The 17,604-nt window shown below is 30.5% G+C and overlaps 4 protein-coding genes across 4 annotated transcripts in view; 1 reads left to right on the top strand and 3 right to left on the bottom strand.

Moving 5' to 3' along the window:
* The window catches only part of LOC128389845 (neuroligin-1-like), a 68,819-nt gene extending 64,725 nt beyond the window's left edge, over nt 1–4,094 (bottom strand). The window contains 3 exon segments of the mRNA XM_053349486.1: nt 408–662; nt 2,678–2,706; nt 2,708–4,094. Of these exon segments, the coding sequence (XP_053205461.1) occupies nt 408–662; nt 2,678–2,706; nt 2,708–3,207 (784 nt within the window). The 5' untranslated portion in view covers nt 3,208–4,094.
* A 6,379-nt stretch (nt 4,095–10,473) lies between these two features.
* Nucleotides 10,474–11,609, top strand: LOC128389843 (cystatin-1-like). Its single transcript, XM_053349484.1, has 3 exons — nt 10,474–10,639; nt 10,813–11,072; nt 11,153–11,609. Exons 1-3 carry the CDS (start codon nt 10,567–10,569, stop codon nt 11,318–11,320), a joined length of 501 nt encoding a protein of 166 aa, XP_053205459.1. The 5' UTR covers nt 10,474–10,566; the 3' UTR covers nt 11,321–11,609.
* Nucleotides 11,610–11,760: 151 nt separating this feature from the next.
* On the bottom strand, nt 11,761–14,193 carry LOC128389837 (lipase member J-like). The gene is given in 6 exon segments (XM_053349477.1): nt 11,761–12,180; nt 12,242–12,362; nt 12,420–12,699; nt 12,756–12,894; nt 12,897–12,941; nt 13,015–14,193. Coding segments are annotated over 6 exon segments (1,296 nt in total). The 5' UTR covers nt 13,595–14,193; the 3' UTR covers nt 11,761–12,049.
* A 456-nt stretch (nt 14,194–14,649) lies between these two features.
* On the bottom strand, nt 14,650–16,638 carry LOC128389836 (CWF19-like protein 2). Its single transcript, XM_053349476.1, has 5 exons — nt 15,861–16,638; nt 15,280–15,792; nt 15,127–15,207; nt 14,956–15,060; nt 14,650–14,868 (listed from the first exon to the last, which is right to left on the bottom strand). Exons 1-5 carry the CDS (start codon nt 16,488–16,490, stop codon nt 14,707–14,709), a joined length of 1,491 nt encoding a protein of 496 aa, XP_053205451.1. The 5' UTR covers nt 16,491–16,638; the 3' UTR covers nt 14,650–14,706.
* Between the last annotated feature and the right edge of the window lie 966 nt (nt 16,639–17,604).

Below are 17,604 nucleotides of genomic sequence, written 5' to 3'. Positions count from 1 at the left end.
TATTTAGAGTGAAAAACATTGTATTAATTGAATTCTCATGAGATAACTGAGTCAATAAGAAGATAATAATGTACAATGTCATGAATCACTGAAGGAAGTGGGTGGAGGATAATATTGTTATCACCTCCGGTTTCCTGGTTTAAACATTATCGTAACTGAATTTACACTCAATTTGGAAGACGATGATAATAGTCTATGTAATACAAGACAATTGGGACACTTTTTCAAATTTAATTTCGCTATTATTCAAAAATACTCGTTCGAAAAGGTTCAGATTTGGTCTATGGAAAGTTGACCGACCCTCATTTGACTCTAATGTAAGGTCATAAGGGTTACTTGTAAGGAATTATCTTGATCTTCAAATTGATTTAAGGAATTGAATAAGTGATAACATAGTATTAACTTACATGGATAAGGTGTAAAAATATTAAGATAAAGACAATCTTCACTTTGATTGAGCAAAAGTGGAATGAGACGTTTGAGTGTCCGAAGGCGACCAGTGGTCATTGTTTTCAAAGCTTCCGTGGTGTTTGAAATGTTGGGTAAATTTTGTGGACACACTGGACCAGGTGAATGGGCACTTTTAACACCATTCCAATGAGCCGGTGTAACTGGAGGCATAAACCTTAGCTTACCCACCGGTGGACTGGCATATGGAGTACCTGTTTCAATTGAGCGGAAAAGAAAACGCAATCAAATGAAATTCAATATCTTATATATTTCATGTCAATAATAATTATCATCATCGCCAGAATCATTCAGAATTATAATGATAATCTTATCTTAAATATGAAACCTTGGAATCAAATAACTGTGACTAATTTAATTCACTATAAGTCAACAATTACCGATACATGATAAGCATTCACAGGCAAGAATAAGTTTGTGTATAATATAAATAAAACGAGACAATTTGTGTATGCAAATTAAATCTGATTAACCTGAAACATTATCATCATGATGAGAAGTAAAAAAATTGCATCTAAATATTAACGATAAATTTGATTATCATGATTAACTCATGAGTTTAATTAGAAATGCTAATCAAAGAGTTGAATCTTAATACAATTCAGTCGCTTTTGATTAACTTTTTGATCAACCGTGAATCTAATAAGTTTCAAGACAAGGATAAATAATTGATTACTGTTAATTGTTGTACTAAACTGAATTAAATTGTTTACTCAGAATGAAACAAATCATTGCAAAAATTAACAGGTTAATTATCATAGATTAATGTAAATGGGTGTCAATGAATAAATTACAACTGTTTTTGCTTAATTGTTAACGAGCAATTTAGTTACAATTATCTTTTTTAATCTTTTCAGGTGAGAAATTTTTAATTTCATCATGAATTTAACTGATTAACCTTTTTTTTATAACTGTAATCGAGATTTTCACCTTGAATCTAATTTAAATTCTGTTGAGATCTTGATTCATGATTGAGAAGCAAAAAAAACTGAAATGAGAAAAAAATGTAACAAAAATTGAAGAAAATATTTTTTCTTCTATTCAGAACATTATCTTCATCATCATCATCATTTGAATTCAGAATCGATTTGAAATTGAACTCTTAGAGTAATTTGTAAATTCTCAACCCGTTGAACTTTTATCTGAATACATCATGAATTTATCTCCTCATCATCATGAATAAACTTTTTTTCTTCTTATACACTATTCTGATCAATTACTATTTCTGTATTATTAATTTTGCAATTCTACGATATTGATCAGGTTCATTTTCATGATGATAACAGGAAGGGAAGGGTAGATGATTTTAATCACTTCCGAGACTGATTATGTGTGTAAAAATTTATGTAACTTTTTGATTATCCTCAACACTTAATCATTGATTTTTCCCAATCAGGGAGTTAGATATTCATTCAGGGAATTCAATTTTTATCTCTTCCTATTTCCATGGTTCCATCACAATGAATCAAATGTTTATCAATCATTTATCATATTATCAACTATTCATATTAAAGGTTTGACCAAGAAATTAGATTTCATGATAATAACATTGGTCGATGATATTTGATGATATTTGGTGTGTGATTTGTTTCATGAAATCATGAATGATTATTGGAAAATTATTTTCCAAATAAAGTCAGTGAGACTATTTCATGTACTCAGAAAATTTCACTTGAAAAAGTTAATGTTATGTTGAATGTTTCTCATTAGTGATCATCATCAACGATGATTATCAACATTTCCTCTTCCAGGCTCATCAAGTTAATCGATAATGACTTAGATGATGATTAGGATAATGTTAATCATAAACCTTTTCTGGTGGTTCCTCATGAAACTCACTCCTTCAATTTGGAGCTCACTGAGCCATATCCTCATGAGGTTGCTTCTTGTTGTAGATTTTTTTTCAGATACTAAATAGTTTTAGCTAATTTTAGACTTCAGATTTGATCAATTCTGAATTCCAAGTGAATTTTAATTTGATTATCACACTTGAGGATCAGATGATGATGAGAAGGAGCTTTTTAAATTGCACATTAAGAGACGAAAGCTTTTTTTACCATCTTTCTTTTTCTTGCTAAAGTAAACCTTCAATTTCTCATGTAACCAAATCATGATTTACAGAGCATTCATGATCATGGTTGGATTGGAATCGACCATGAAATCTCATCCTAACTATCGGAATGACCTTGATATTGAGATATGTACTTGCCTAAGAAAACCTCGACTGGCTGAAGATTAACCTTCCGGTAAGTCCACGATGAAACCCCTCAGAGCACCGTATTTGGTTGTAACAATTCTGGAGCTGAATCGTCTTTCCGATTGTTTGTTGAAATTTAATGAAGTTCCAGGCTGAGTTGATGGTGATGATAAACCATAAACACTTTGGCACATTGGATTGAAAGAGATAATCACAATTAAAACTGATAAAATTTGAATGATGATTGAACGTGAAGCTGATTTACAATTATGTTGATAAGTATTTCTAAATGAAGATGATGATGATGATGAAAATGATGAAAATGGCGATGATCGCCTCGAGCAGAATGAGTTAGAATTAAAAGAGACATTGAAACAACTCCATTCATCATTTCCGTTTCCCTTGTTATCTAACCAACAAGGGATTTCATCATTTTGATAATGATAACATGATAATGATGTTGATAAGGGTGATGAGTTTATCACCTTTTTTTCAATAGACTTCATATTTATAACCTTCGGGGTCACTTGAAACTTTAGCATCCTAATTGTGATAATTAACTACAATCAAATACATTGAGAGATGAAAACTTGGCACAATTTTTATACATTGTTAATTCAACTACTAATGATAACATGATGATTAACTTAATGAATGATTGAATATCCATTTGATGATAAGTTGACTGGTGTTGTAGTTAATAACATTATATTCAGTTGGATTATCACTGATTGTTATTGCTTGTTGTTAAAAAGTCACGACAATAAATGGTTGGTTAAATGTTGATAGGAAGACGAGGATAATGATAACAAGGAGGATAAGGAGTGAATTCTGGGTGGGAATTGATGGATTAAGAGACAACAGAAAACATCACTTAACTGACCATTTAATATAATCATTATCATGCGAGTTGTTTGTAGCAAATCAATTTGATTGTTGCCAAACATTATCCTGACTGTTGAATTGTGATTAGTTTACAATTCATTTTGTTATATTAGTTTCTTCCTACATCTTAATAAGTATGTTAATCAAACTCAATTCAATTGGATTTTTTTTTCTCTATTTTTGTTTCCAATTCAATTGATAAAAGGATTGGAAACAAATAGAAAAAAAAAGTTTTCGAGTAACTTTTGAAGTTTTGATTCTATTTCTAGAATTTTTTTCTTTCTCTGCACTTTCTTGGAATCGATTGATTTTCTGTTGATTGTGGAGACATTGATTAACTTTTTAAATAATCACTTAGGATGGGAAATAAAAGGTAAGCACAGAACTGATTTAGTTTTGAGAAGGAAGAGAAAAAGATTCTCTTATCACTTTTATCGTTTTTCTTGTTCTGAATTACGATTTCAACTGAAAGACACAAACTCAGCTTGGAGTTGGAACTTTGGGAGTGAGATGATGATAAGAAATGAGGATAAAACTAGAATCCGAATGAGAATGAAATTTCAACTGCGCTGAATCATATTGTTGATATAATGATGAAGATGATAAAATGGGAAGAAGATGGTGAAAAATATATATGGTTGTGTATGGAAACAGAACTTTGTTTTATTTTCTCTCATCATAAGATAAAACAAGAACAGAAATCAAGGTAAAATGAATCAAAGTATTATTTTCATCCAAATAACTGGTTAGACTAATTAATTAGCAATCTAATAATGATTGGGGTGAAAACCATTACTTTAATCGTGAATCTTACTTTCTCATTTTGCTTCTTCTTATCATCATCTTCATCATCTCTGCTAGACGAGTAATTGAGTGAACGTGAGAAATGATGAGCATACGGATGATCCAGGATGATAATCATGATGATGATGAGGAGGAGAAATTACGATGAGCTACATGAAATCCATTATATCCTTTAACTCGGTTTTTTACTCAATCTTATTTTTCTTTTCACTTCCTCATTCTGATTCAGACGAAGATAATTCAATGGTTCTAATATACAGGAGTTTTCTTATCGACTAAGACATTTCATTTAATATCTGAAAAATCAAAAGTCAAATGAAGGTCAGGCTTGATCAGTGAATTTATACCTTTCAAATTTCAAATTTCAAGTTCATTGTTGTCATTTCCCGAAAAAACCTCCAAAGGTCACTTGAAACTCTTGTGTGAGCGAAATTCCTTGTATTCATTAGAGTTAAGAGAGAGAGAGAGAGAGTTTCTCTATTATTATCATCAATAATCACACAGATAATAAAGATAACGATGAAGATGATGATGCTAATCGTATTAAACTTAATAACTGATTCAAAAAGTTAAGATAACTCAGAATCTGAATGAGATAATATTTCAATGTGAATGAAATGATTATAACAGAGTATAAATGTATCAGACTTAATTATTGATTATCTTCATTACAATCAACAAATCACGTTAACGATGAAGCTTTGATTGTTTCTTGTAATTTTTTTCTCCTACGAAAACAACAATTTAAGCTGATTTTCTACAATCACTCAGCGAATGTTAATCATGATAATATTAATTATCTTTTTGCTACAACCAAGCTGATTAATATTCATGTTAATCAACTTATCATCATTATTATCATTAATAATCATTTTAATTTCTCTCTCTTTCCACTCTACTCAAAGTTAATTTAAGTTCTTGTTATTGTTTCCACTCCTACTCTTAATGATAATCTAATGCTAATGAACTATTTTATCAAAGATTAAGTTGATTCTGTCTCAACATCATCATTGTCATCACCTTGAGCAGCATTAATATCATCATCACCCAAAGGCGGAAAAACTGTATCTCCTGGTTTGTTTCATTCTAATCGTAAGAAATAATATCCATCATAATATTAATATTATTTTCTATCTTAAACAATTCTGAAGAAGATGAATTTCCATGATGATGACGATGACGATGATATTGTGACCGAAAAAGGAAGATGAAAAGAAAGATGAATGAATCTCAACTTTCTTTTCATCTTCCAAGTGAAAATTGATGAAAAATGTTGAAAGTGAAAGAAGAAAAAAAAAGTTATCATAACATGAATGAAGTTTCATCAATCAGTAAATTGTTATCATCATAATCATCAGGATTTATCATCATTATCTTATGGGAGAAGCGAAGAAAATTCTTGATATTAATAGACAGTTTATCTCATCCAGTCAAACCGAACATGATTATCATGATATGAAGATGATAAGACAAATCATCATCATTGGAATTATCATCATCGTTTATGGTGAAAATTGCTCTGTTTCTCTGGTTACTGGTATGGTTGAAGATGATTTTGTTATCTTTGTCATCTTTAACGACACCTTTTTCAATTCTTCTTCCTGTTCCATGAAATTTTGAAACTTTGAAACTTATTCAATTGAAATTCTCATGAAAAATTATCTCTCATGGAAAAAAAAGAATAAGAAAAACAATTTTCTCGCTTAACCAGAAAACCCTTTTGTTGTGATCATTTTAATGTTTGATAAATTCAATGAATGATGATGATGCTAAGAGAGATTTTAGATTTTCCTTAAGTCACTCAACTCTTTCATCTTCATCTTCCATGTAACCAATTTTGAAAAGCAACTTAACCCATTATTTTATTAAATTCATCATAAAATCATCTTCATCTTTATCATCAATTTAATCACACAATTATCTTGGACCAGAGTTTTAATCATCAGTTGATTGTTTCCTTGATTGTTAATGTTGTTGCTTTTTCTTTGTTTTGAAACTCTTGATTGTCACCATCTCAATTTAATTAAATCACCATCTTGATACTTGAGACTCAAGAACAATCAAATTACAGCACATTTGACTAACTTAAGTTTCTAACGAGTAAATTGTGAGATTTTTTGCAAAAAAAATCATTTTTCTTTGGGTATTTAGAGCCCAGACTCAAGTTCTGAGGATTTGGACAATATTCAATTGTCATATTTTATTAGCAAGGTCAATAGATGACCAGAACCAAATTTGCAACCAATAATGAGCCAGAAACGAGGCGACCATAAAATGACCTTGATATCAAAATGTTCATTTCTTTTATTCAAAAATAAAAGAAAACATAAATATTGTTATAAGTTTAGTTAAGAAAAAATCAGCTGATTTATCAATTGGTTTTCTAAAATTTGGATTTTGTTTATCTTAACAATTATTGTTAATTAGTTGGTAGTTTTTTGCTCTACTCTTTGTTGGAAATAATTTTGATAATTAGCAACAATTAAACTTAATTTGCTGATTTTTTCAAATGACTGTCTTATCATGTTGATAGTCACTATTATAAGGATGTTAATCAATAGGGATTAAATTAGTGATGAAGGCTGATTGCTGGTAGATTATTATGTTATTAAGGAAAATCATCATGATCATTATTACCTTTAAATACGTTGATAGTTTAGGTAAACAATCATCAGCTGATTCTGTATTTTTATCAAAATAAACAAAAAGTGTTGAGAGATAATCTTTTCTTGGATGAAATTTTTTAAATACAGATTATAATATTATTATTTTTCTTATGGAAATGATTCCAATTAGTTTGATTAATTGTGAGCATTTCGATTACAATTTGATGATTACAACAGGTTGTTATTATTATTAGTATGTAATTAAGAAAAAAGTTTAGTTTGTTAAGTAAGAAATTGACGAGATTGATTGTTACAGTTATAAATTGATTGTTTGAAATGAAATTGAAGGATTTAGAACTGTAACTTTTATTTTTCAAGTTGATTATGGCTCAAAGTTGTGATTTAATTTGATTTGATATAAATTGTTATACATGTTATTTGTAGAAAGAATATCAAAACAAGAAACAACAATTTGTACAATGAATCAACTAAATACAATCAATAATAGATTAGTTGATTATCTATGATAACTCTTAAGCTGAAGAGCTGATACAATATAAGGTTAGTGTATATTAGAAATTGAATAGGAAAAGGAAGAGGAATAGATTGAAGTCTTTTGAAAGTTAATTCAATTTTCTGGTTAAAATTACATTGATTGAGAAAAATGTTTTCACTTTTCATTGAAAATGAAGATGAAAATGATGATAACTGTTTGAATTTGGTCCAAGTCTTAGTGATCATTTCAAGCTTCAACGAACCAAACTCAAAGCGGAAGTGATTAATCTTCCGTAATCCTTATTATTATCAGGATTTTAAAAGCTTTTCCTCTTCTTGTTTCATCTTCATGGCCAATCAAATGAATAGGAATCTTACCATGAACACAATGATAAACACGGAAGTGGCAGTGGTGATGTTGGCGATGATGATGAATATGGAAGAAAAAATTATCTAAAAAGAAATGGAAAATATCATTTTTCCTTTTCTCATTCCCAGTTATCTTTTTAGTGTTGATGTTAATTCATTGAGCAGCATTATCATTATCTCTATCCTCTACTGTGACAATTGGCAAATTTTGAATATCCCTTTTCTGAAGATTCAATATGCGAATTGATGAAAAGATTATTGATAATTTTGAGTCCATTACCAGTAGCTGCAAAAGGAACTAGTTTTCCCGCTTCCGATTTTCAGAGCCTAATGATAGGCGATATTAACGGTATCGATAAATATCATCGCTATTTTTGTGCTAATTTATCATCGATATAAAAAATATTGGTAAATATTTCTCTTTCCTTTTCACTTTCTTTTCAACACATGAGATTTTTTCAGATTTTTCGCCGATTTTCCCCGCATTTTCTCTTTCTCTTACATTAAATACTGTCTTTTTCTCTGTCGCTAAAAATTGAATTTATTGATGATAAAAAATATAAATATCGTTATCGTCGATGAAAATCTTTTCAAATATCGCCCATAACTAATAGCCTTACAAACCGGGAAGCTCTTGCCACCACAGTATTAGGTTGTCCCTTTATTAGCCATGATGACTTTCGTACCCTCAGTCTTTTGACGAGATGTCTTGAAACTTTCCAGGACAGAGTGAGTACAAGATTCTGATTCCACTCGCGTGAAAGAAAGTGCAACTACTCTCTTCGCGTTTCAATAGAAAAAAATATAAAAGTTTGTTATGTTCTGATTTGGAACTTTTCCAAAGAGCCTTGCTAAACAGTGGCCTCTCAAAGTCGGAGAAGATTACATTTGGATGTGAAAATTTTTTTGCAAATTTTTTCTCATTTATTTAAAAGATTAAAAATTATCAAACAAACCGAGCTAATCATTTCACTTTTGTAGCGGATTTCTGGTACATTTTTATGCCCTGACGAGAGATTCTTATACATTCCAACCACTTCTTTGGGAAGGTAAGAATCAGTTGAGATGAGAATGGAAAAAGGGATAATGATAATGGCGATGGTGATGAGAAGTGAGATAAACATTGGTCACTTTTACAATCCTTTGGCTTTTTTCACCTTCTATCTTTCGTCTTGATTCTATTTTGATTTATTTTCTTTCTTATTTCCTCTTTTCTTTTTAGCTTGACGGTTTTCACCATAGAAATTCAGCTTATTCCCTCTCCCTCTCCTTCTCTCTCTAATCTTGAATCCAAAGTGATTTTGGATTTCCTTATACCAATTTCTTATTTGTTTCTTATTCTGCTTAAATGTTTCGTTCATCATTAAATCAATGAGCTTTCTCCAATCAAAACAGAACACAATCATTTGGGCAAACAATTTAGTTAAACTTTATCTCCATTTCGGTGTGTCTTCATCATTCTTCAATTGAGATTGTTTCACTCTATTCTCTCTCTCTCTCTCTCTCTCTCTCTCTCTCTCTCTCTCTCTCTCTCTCTCTCAGTATCTTCTCTCTGATCTTCATCATCATTTAATCAGAACTGGGAATAGATGAGAGAGAAAGAAAGAAGAAGAAATGGTGGTTAAACCTAGAAAGAGAGAAAAAGATACAACGGTAAAAGGATATTCCAATGGGCGAAAGAACTCCCAGTTTTTTATTCTCTTTTCAAATGTAAGATTAATCTGTGAGAGAAGAGGAATAAGAAAAAAAGTATATAAGGATCATATGATTAGACATTATTTCTTTGAAGAAAATGTATTAGAATTGGAAAGAGAGAAACAGTTTCAATTGCAACCGTAAATCTTTCACTAACTTGAAACTTGAAGATAATTAATATCTGTATTAAATTGTGAACTTTTTCTCCTTTTCATGATATTTCATCAAAAAATCGTTTTCCTCTTACCCTTTTTCACTTGATCTTCTTTTCTTCATCTCTCCATGGAAAATGATAACAGGCTTGAGTTAATCATTGTTGTTACCATTATTTACCTCGAAAAAGTTAGAAAGGCAAGTGGGTTGATTAGAGTAAAAGTGGAAATATACAATTTGGATGATGATTGTTATGGGAAAGAAATAATCATCATGAGCAAGGAAGAGAGATGAAGGTAAACAGTATTTATACGAAAAAAAAGAGAGAAATGAAATAAGTAGTTATTGGATTGGGAGTGAGAGATGAACAGATATGAGATGAAATGAGAGAGAAACAAGATTGAAGATGAACATGATCATCTGGATGATAATGACAACCAAGGTAATTGTGAATAACATGTTAGCCTGAGATTGCAAGTCAATTTCTTACTAACCAAATTACAGAGGCGTAATTCTGTAAGGTAACCCAATACCCGAAAGATAATCATTGTCATTGATATCATTTCATTTCTCTTTCTCTCTTTCATAAGAATGATCGTTTTCAAAGTCTTAAATTTAAAGAAAAAAGTAAAACAAAATTGAACCAAGTTAGAAGTAGAAAATTGGAGTTATCGTAGCAAGAAAAGAATCTTAATTGTCGCTTACAATTTGTCACAATTTCTGATAATCGAAAATGAGAGAAAACAGTGTCGCCATCTAATGGAAACAATTGTTTTCTGTTCTTTTCTAAATTTGGAGATTCGGTTTGTTTACATTCTCACAGTTTCTTTTTTTTGTTTCTTCTCTCAATTATTTTAATTAATTTTCTTTTTTCTCATTGTTTCTAATTGAAAGATGATTTTGTTGATCAGGAATCTGTTTCTTCTGATTACCTTTGCCTATTTGGTTTCATCTCGTATCGATAAAGGTAAGATTTCAATGGATTTAAATAGTTGAAGTCATTGTGTTTATTTTGATTCGCTTTAGGCTTTAGGGTTATAGTGATAATATGAGCCTGATTGTGATTTTGTTTTTGATAATTATTCTTTGTTTTTTTCTTGTTTCTCTTATTCTCATTTCTCTTTCATTGTGATCTTGAAGTTGGACGATTGGTTGGTGGATGGTCACCCAAAGATGTAAACCATGAAAGTGTTAAGGAAAACGCAAAATTTGCTACCAAAACTCTTAATGATCGTTCAAATGATGCTCATTATGAAAACTTGATCCATATTCATGAAGCTTTATCACAAGTAGTTTCTGGAGTTAAATATAACATTACCATGGACATAGGAAAGACAACTTGTCGTAAAAACGAAGTGGAATCAGATAAACTTGAACAATGTTCGCTTGATCAAAAATCTGTAAGTCCTAAGATGTTTACATTTTAAACAATGCTAATTACAATTTTTCATCTCTTTCCAATCTCTTGAAATATTTTTAGACAATTAAACGATGCAAAATTACTGTTTTGTCAAGGCCTTGGCTCAATGAGACACGTTTACTTCATTCGGAGTGTTCACCTTTCCTTAATTATCCAGAATATTTTAATGAGAAACGTATTGCCGAAGATAAAGCTTATCATCGTATTGAGGAGGCTCCTTTCATGTAATTAAAACAATCAACATCAACTTCTCAATTTGATTTTCCAATAATCTTCATCAACATTTAACCAAAATCATTTGGTTAATCATAATAATACCTTGAAATTAGACTTTAACCGAATCAAATGTATGAATCAATTTCATTGTTTTTTTTAAACGTCACAATTTCTACAATTTATTGATCATTAATCATGTTTTTAATAATCAAATCTAAACAAGTTCCACTACAAGAGTTGCTAATCATCTAATATCATGACAATTGTTTTTCTCGAATAAATTTTTCTCACTTGAATTGAATTTGATTCGGTTTCTCCAATAACATTATTTACTCAAAGGCTGCATGATAAATGAGATTATGATTGAATTAAATGGACAAAGATGGACGGTGAAAATACTAATTGCAATCAATCACTTTGCTCGTAATCATTTAACCAGAAAAATTAAATTGTTTAAATTTAGATCAACAAGTGACATCTCTTGTCGAAATTAACAACTAATCTAATTTTGTTCTGGTCAAATTTTGAGTTAATTTTTGATTGATTGATTTTCACAGTTGTCAGAAAAGGTGAATGATTAAATAATCAATAAAGACTTCGGGACTCACTCGTGAGCAAAGAGTAAAAACTTTCTTTCCTTTCTTAAAAAAATTCCATGTACAGAACATAAAGTTTTGATTTTCTTTAGAAAATTTATCATGAATTTTATTGAGATTAAAATAAATTGTTGCCACTGTGATTCTATGAAGGCCAATATTGATTGAGAATGTCAACTATTCGTGAATTGACTAATTGTCCCAAATCTTTGCCCCAAACAAAATCAATGTGATTCCAATGATCAAGAGGGACTACGTAATCGTCTTTAATTGGAACTGAAAGAGTCAAAGAAAGTGAAATAGATTATCTCTTCGAATAGAATAACAATTAACTTACCTTTTAATCGACTTTTCAACAGTTGAATATCTTCTTGATCTGCTAACCAATCGTTTAATCCGGACATGAGAATAATATCCTTAGAATTGATCATTTCAAGAGGATATTCCGGGGGAATAGGCTGAAAATATCTCAGAACATTAGCTTAATCAGATGAGAACAATTTAGAAAAACTTACCTGGCCATATTTAATCAGATTAGCGTGTTTACCATAATCCATTTTACAAAATTTACCCGAAGTGACCATTTGCAAGTAATGAGCGATCGCCCAATTGGACGTTCCCGCCGGTGTATGTTCAAAGTAAACTTGTAATCTAGTTTGATTCATTTCCTTAGCATCATAACCAGTTAATATAAAGAGGATATTGAGGCAAGTGACATCTAATTTATTGTGACAAAATGTTTTCGCCAAGAATTGGAAAGTTGAATCAGATATAACAAATGGACCAACTTGAGATCTAAATGAAGCAAATGAAAACAATCAACAAACAATCATCAGCGCAATTAACCTTACCTTAGGTAATCCTTTACCAATGATGTTTCCGAAGCGGCTTTAACCAGCGGCGACTTGATATGTGTTACTGAGGCCACTGGGGCCATTGCGATAAATGGCTTGACCACCGATGAATAGGAAGTGTTTGTTGATAAAAGGCAAACATTTGGGTTGTTCCTTGGGAGAAACCAATGTAACTTAATTTACCTGGTTAACAATTAACGATAATTAATCTTTGATATTCACTCGTTATCATAATATTAATAATTCAATTACTCACTGTAACCTGTTGTCTCTAATATGTAATCAATATAAGCCGGTAAATCATATTGAGCCATTTCATCAAACGAAAATTTCCAAAATTTTTTATCACTCAAATTAAATTGTTGATGATTAAATGAGTAAATGTTTCCTCGTGAATTTGACATCCAAACATCGTAGCAAAGTGATGACAATACGAAGCCAATGTTATTACCGATTGTTGAATTTGACCTTTGCTTACGAACCAATGATCGATATTTAAATGGGCTAACTTTCTTTAAATTGATGCTTCGATTACCGATTAGTAAATTGTTTAAATCACCTCCAGGTGAATTAATAACAAAGTCAATTGAAGATGAAAGTAAACCATGTTGAAGTAAAACGGGTTCGCCTTTTGAACATAATGGATTAACGATTCGATGAGCAGTTAGATGATAATTGTCCTTGGTAATCACTTGATGAACTTGAGCAATGAAACCTCTTGATTCAATTATTTCAACGGTTGATCGGTGTAAATCAGGATCATCTGAGTTAATTGCGGTGGACAGACAGATCGATATGAAATAAATTGCGAAAAGAAAGTTGATTTTGAAGTCCATTGAAAAGAATTGATGATTGACACTCTTTAATTTCTAATTGAAGTTATAAACTGAACGTTGACAATTAATAATAAAGTAAATTATCATGACCTCTAGGTTGATTGTTACTACTTAATTGAGAGCTTCAATCACTCGAAAATAATTTGATCGAGATAAGATTTGGGTATTTATCTGTAGAGGTTTGTTTGTTTTAGCGTTGGGAATTGGATTTCAATTGGATTTAATCAATATCCATCATGTATTATAATAGATTAACGTTGAAGATCGTCAACAAGAAGATTAAATTGGTGATTAAAAATATCAATTAATGGAGAACAGTTATTGATATTTATTATCTATTGAAGATAAGGTCATCTCCATGATGATATTCGAAGGAGATGTTTTCATTAACAGCCTGAGGCCTTTTACTTTGTTCAAATTGTATTTCTTATTCCTTCCATGGTTCTTATTCATCACTATTTCCTCAATCTTTTTCTATCGATATCGTAATAATCATTGAGAAAAACACACTTAATCAACTGAATGAAATGATGGAAACTCTTTTTGGAACCGGAATCTGTTTTTCTGATTCCATCATCAATTCATCTTCTTTTCATCATCATCATGGGCTGGCCATCAATAGATGCACAGGTAACATTAGTAGAGAAATGAGATCATTTTTTTCAAAGTTTTTTTCTTTCTATTCCAAAGATAACTGATCTTTTCTTTTGTTTATTTTTCTTTTTTTTAACGAAATGACCACTGGTCAGAATCAACTGTTTCTCTCTCTCTCTCTCTCTCGCATTCTTTCTTTCTTTTAATGAAAACTCTTCCATCCGTTGGTCAATTTATGGACAATCAGTTGATACTGTTACTCTTGGAGGGATAAATATAATGATGGTTATTGACGGTTCACCTCGATCATGTGATTCCTTAATGGATTATAAGGATAATCTATTGAAGGATCGAAATTGAATTTACATATTCGCGAGATGAGTTATCTTTGCAGGACGTGTTTTCTTGATTCCAAATAATCCTATCAAGTTTCGGTGGATTGTTGATCAATGGATTTACCGTTTTAGATTCGAAGAAATTTGTTATGGTTTTATACAATTATTAAAATTAATACAGTTTCATGTTTTCATTATTTCGGAATCGGTTGATTGTTCATCTATTGTTGATTGATTCCAAATGGCTCGGAATTTATTTGCTCTTTCCACTTGTTGCTCATATGATTCGGGTCTTGGTTTTGTGTATTTGAACCGGTCGATGTCAAGTAATCCAGAGATAACTTCCTGGAATAATTTAAAAATAGTAAATTAGTTATGAAGAAAATCAAAAATCAATTGATTGATAGGGAAAAATTAGTTGAATCAACTTACATAACCGAAGTGTTTAGGAAAATATTGTTCCTCCTCAATAACGTGTCCAAAACTATCATTTGTTGGACCAAAAGAGACCCAAAAATATGAAAGTCCTTTTGGAATCTGATAGAAAATCACAATTGAACAATTAGTTGATTGTGACAACACATCAAATTGCACAATACTTACTGATTTAGTAATACACTTATCTTTAATCTCGACCAGTTTCTTGTTCATTGACCATTCCATTTCACATTCAAGAATCGCTTTCTAATTAAATGATTAGAAGTTAATGTAAATATAAACTTTCAACAATTAAATTCGAGTTGATAATAAACTTACCTTGAAATACATTTTACAATCAGATAAATACTTTTTCTTAATAGGAAAACATTCAATCTGGAAATGTTTATTTCGCCCTTTCTTCAGGTACATCTCAATGAAAACCACACTCTTTTTTTGAGCTTTAGCCTGGAGGCATAATTGTTGACGTAATTCAGCAATTTGGGTGATACAATCTTCCTCTGCTTCAACTGAACATCTTACATGATTTACACTACGAATATAACAATGACCATCAACGAAAGGTTCATGAGGAGGTAAACAAAGATAAACGGTTGACTTTTTATCGATAACTAAACGTCTTGGAACTTTTTGAACGCAATGTCCACATTCAATTTCTTCGGGCTCATCGGGAATTATCTTTGGACGATCTTCTCTATCTTCTTGTTTACGTTTCTTGTTTCCTTTCCGAACAACATCTTCATATTCATCGTCCATGTTGATTAATTTAGATGATGAGGCGATGAACAATTTAGCTTCGTCTTCAACGTCCCCTCTTTTGGCACTAACAAACTGAAAGCAAAAATTGATACAAAACAAATTAGATGGAGACAAATTTAACTATCAGTTGATTCAATTACCATTTGTTTTAAACCTAATCTATCTGAAGACATTTTCTTGGCGATTTGATTTAGTTTAGCGTTTCTGGTGGGCTCATTTGTGGGTCCCAATTGAGATCCTTGGGTTACGATTAAATCTTCATCGTGATCACTATTATCATCTTCATTGAATCCTAATTGTTTCCTTAATTCTGCCACTCGTTGAAGATCACCCATCATTTCAGCTTTCATCAATTGAGCGGTCAGTTTATTCAAATTGTCCGGAGAATTTTGATTTACCTGTTGATCAGATTTAGATGGTTGATTTGATTGTTGAACATCAGATGATTTCTTTAACTTTTCAAGTTGAGATTTCAATTCTTGGATAAGATCCTGATTACCCATTAACTCAGCTTTTATTATCTTAGCATTTAACTTGTTCAATTCATTTGTATTCCCTGAATCTTTTGGACGATTATGATTACGATGATGATGTTGATGATGATAATTTGGATTATGATTATCTCTACCTCGTTGATTGTTCGTAGATTTAAATGATTCTGGCAATTGTTTGGTTAATTGGTCAAGTTGTTTCTTCAACTCTTCTACTCGATCCATGTCACCAAGCATTTCAGCTTTGATTATTTTAGCACTTAAAGTATTTGCATCCATGGTACCTGAATTTTAAAAGAAATTAATCAACAGATTAATCAATTAGATTAAACAATTTAACAAAAGCCAATACACTGAGAAAACACAATTGAAAATTTTAAATTTCATCAAAACAAAAATCAAAACAAAACATCGATTAGTTGATATTTTCGTCAACAGATGTCACTTGTTGATCTCACGAAAATTAATTGTAAGTGTAATTAACAATTGAAGATTTAGATGAAATCAAATCAATTGAAAAGAAACAATTAACGTTGACAACCAATTGAAAGACAAATATAAAAAAGGAATAGAATCAAATTGAATTGGTCAAGATGATTAAATTGCTTTTATTGTATTTGTTGAGTGAATTTGTAAAAATCAATCAAAATTGTGATTAAAACAAAATTAGATTAGTTGTTAATTGTGACGAGAGATACCACTTGTTTGTCTAATTTGAAGCAATTTAATATTTCTGGTTAAATGATTATGATTAAAGTGGTTGATTGTAATTAGTATTTTCAATGTTCATCTTTCATCATCCAATTGAAACCATGTTTGAATCTTAGAGTAAGTTAATCAAATATAACTTGAATTAGAAAACAAGTTGAGAACAATTTGGAAACAATTAGGTGAACAATCAGATGACTGATTTAGTAGATTAATAGTATGTAATCAATAAATCTCAGGATGTTGCAAAGCAATTTGATCAACAGTGATTAGAAAAAATTACCAATGATTAGGATAATTGAATTTATTATTATATCATCAAGAAAACAGGATAAACAATCACAGAATCAATTGCTGATGCAACAATGTGATTAAATAAATTGCTAATTATTATCCCAACCCAATCAACGGAAAAAAAGTAGTTAATGCAATGTAACAATTACTAAATCATTTACTTTTGTAAAAGTATTGACGTTAATCAACCGGATCTACTAAGTTTCCTTGACAATTATTGTTGAAAATAAAAAAAATGATTTCATTGTCAAAACTAATCATGAACAAGAATCAACAATCAAGTGATAACATAAACAGTTGTCCATTTGTTGGTCATCATCATCATCATAAGTCCAATTAACTTCTCATCATTATATTTATCCCTTCAAGAGTAACAGTATCAACTGATTGT

This window comes from Panonychus citri, unplaced genomic scaffold (genome assembly GCF_014898815.1).
Source record: "Panonychus citri isolate SS breed McGregor unplaced genomic scaffold, ASM1489881v1 Contig00111, whole genome shotgun sequence".
Classification (NCBI taxonomy): domain Eukaryota; kingdom Metazoa; phylum Arthropoda; class Arachnida; order Trombidiformes; family Tetranychidae; genus Panonychus; species Panonychus citri.
Note: the sequence above shows the minus strand (reverse complement) of the source record. Positions and strands in the feature narration are given on the sequence as shown.

Bases quoted from the DNA above. Each gene is read 5' to 3' on its own strand.
- LOC128389843 (XM_053349484.1), top strand. From the start codon at position 10,567: ATGATTTTGTTGATCAGGAATCTGTTTCTTCTGATTACCTTTGCCTAT. The intron at 10,640-10,812 runs GTAAGATTTCAA...GTGATCTTGAAG, and splicing joins TTCATCTCGTATCGATAAAG to TTGGACGATTGGTTGGTGGA. The intron at 11,073-11,152 runs GTAAGTCCTAAG...AAATATTTTTAG, and splicing joins GTTCGCTTGATCAAAAATCT to ACAATTAAACGATGCAAAAT.
- LOC128389836 (XM_053349476.1), bottom strand. From the start codon at position 16,490: ATGGATGCAAATACTTTAAGTGCTAAAATAATCAAAGCTGAAATGCTT. The intron at 15,793-15,860 runs GTAATTGAATCA...TTTTGCTTTCAG, and splicing joins GATTAGGTTTAAAACAAATG to TTTGTTAGTGCCAAAAGAGG. The intron at 15,208-15,279 runs GTAAGTTTATTA...TCATTTAATTAG, and splicing joins ATTGTAAAATGTATTTCAAG to AAAGCGATTCTTGAATGTGA.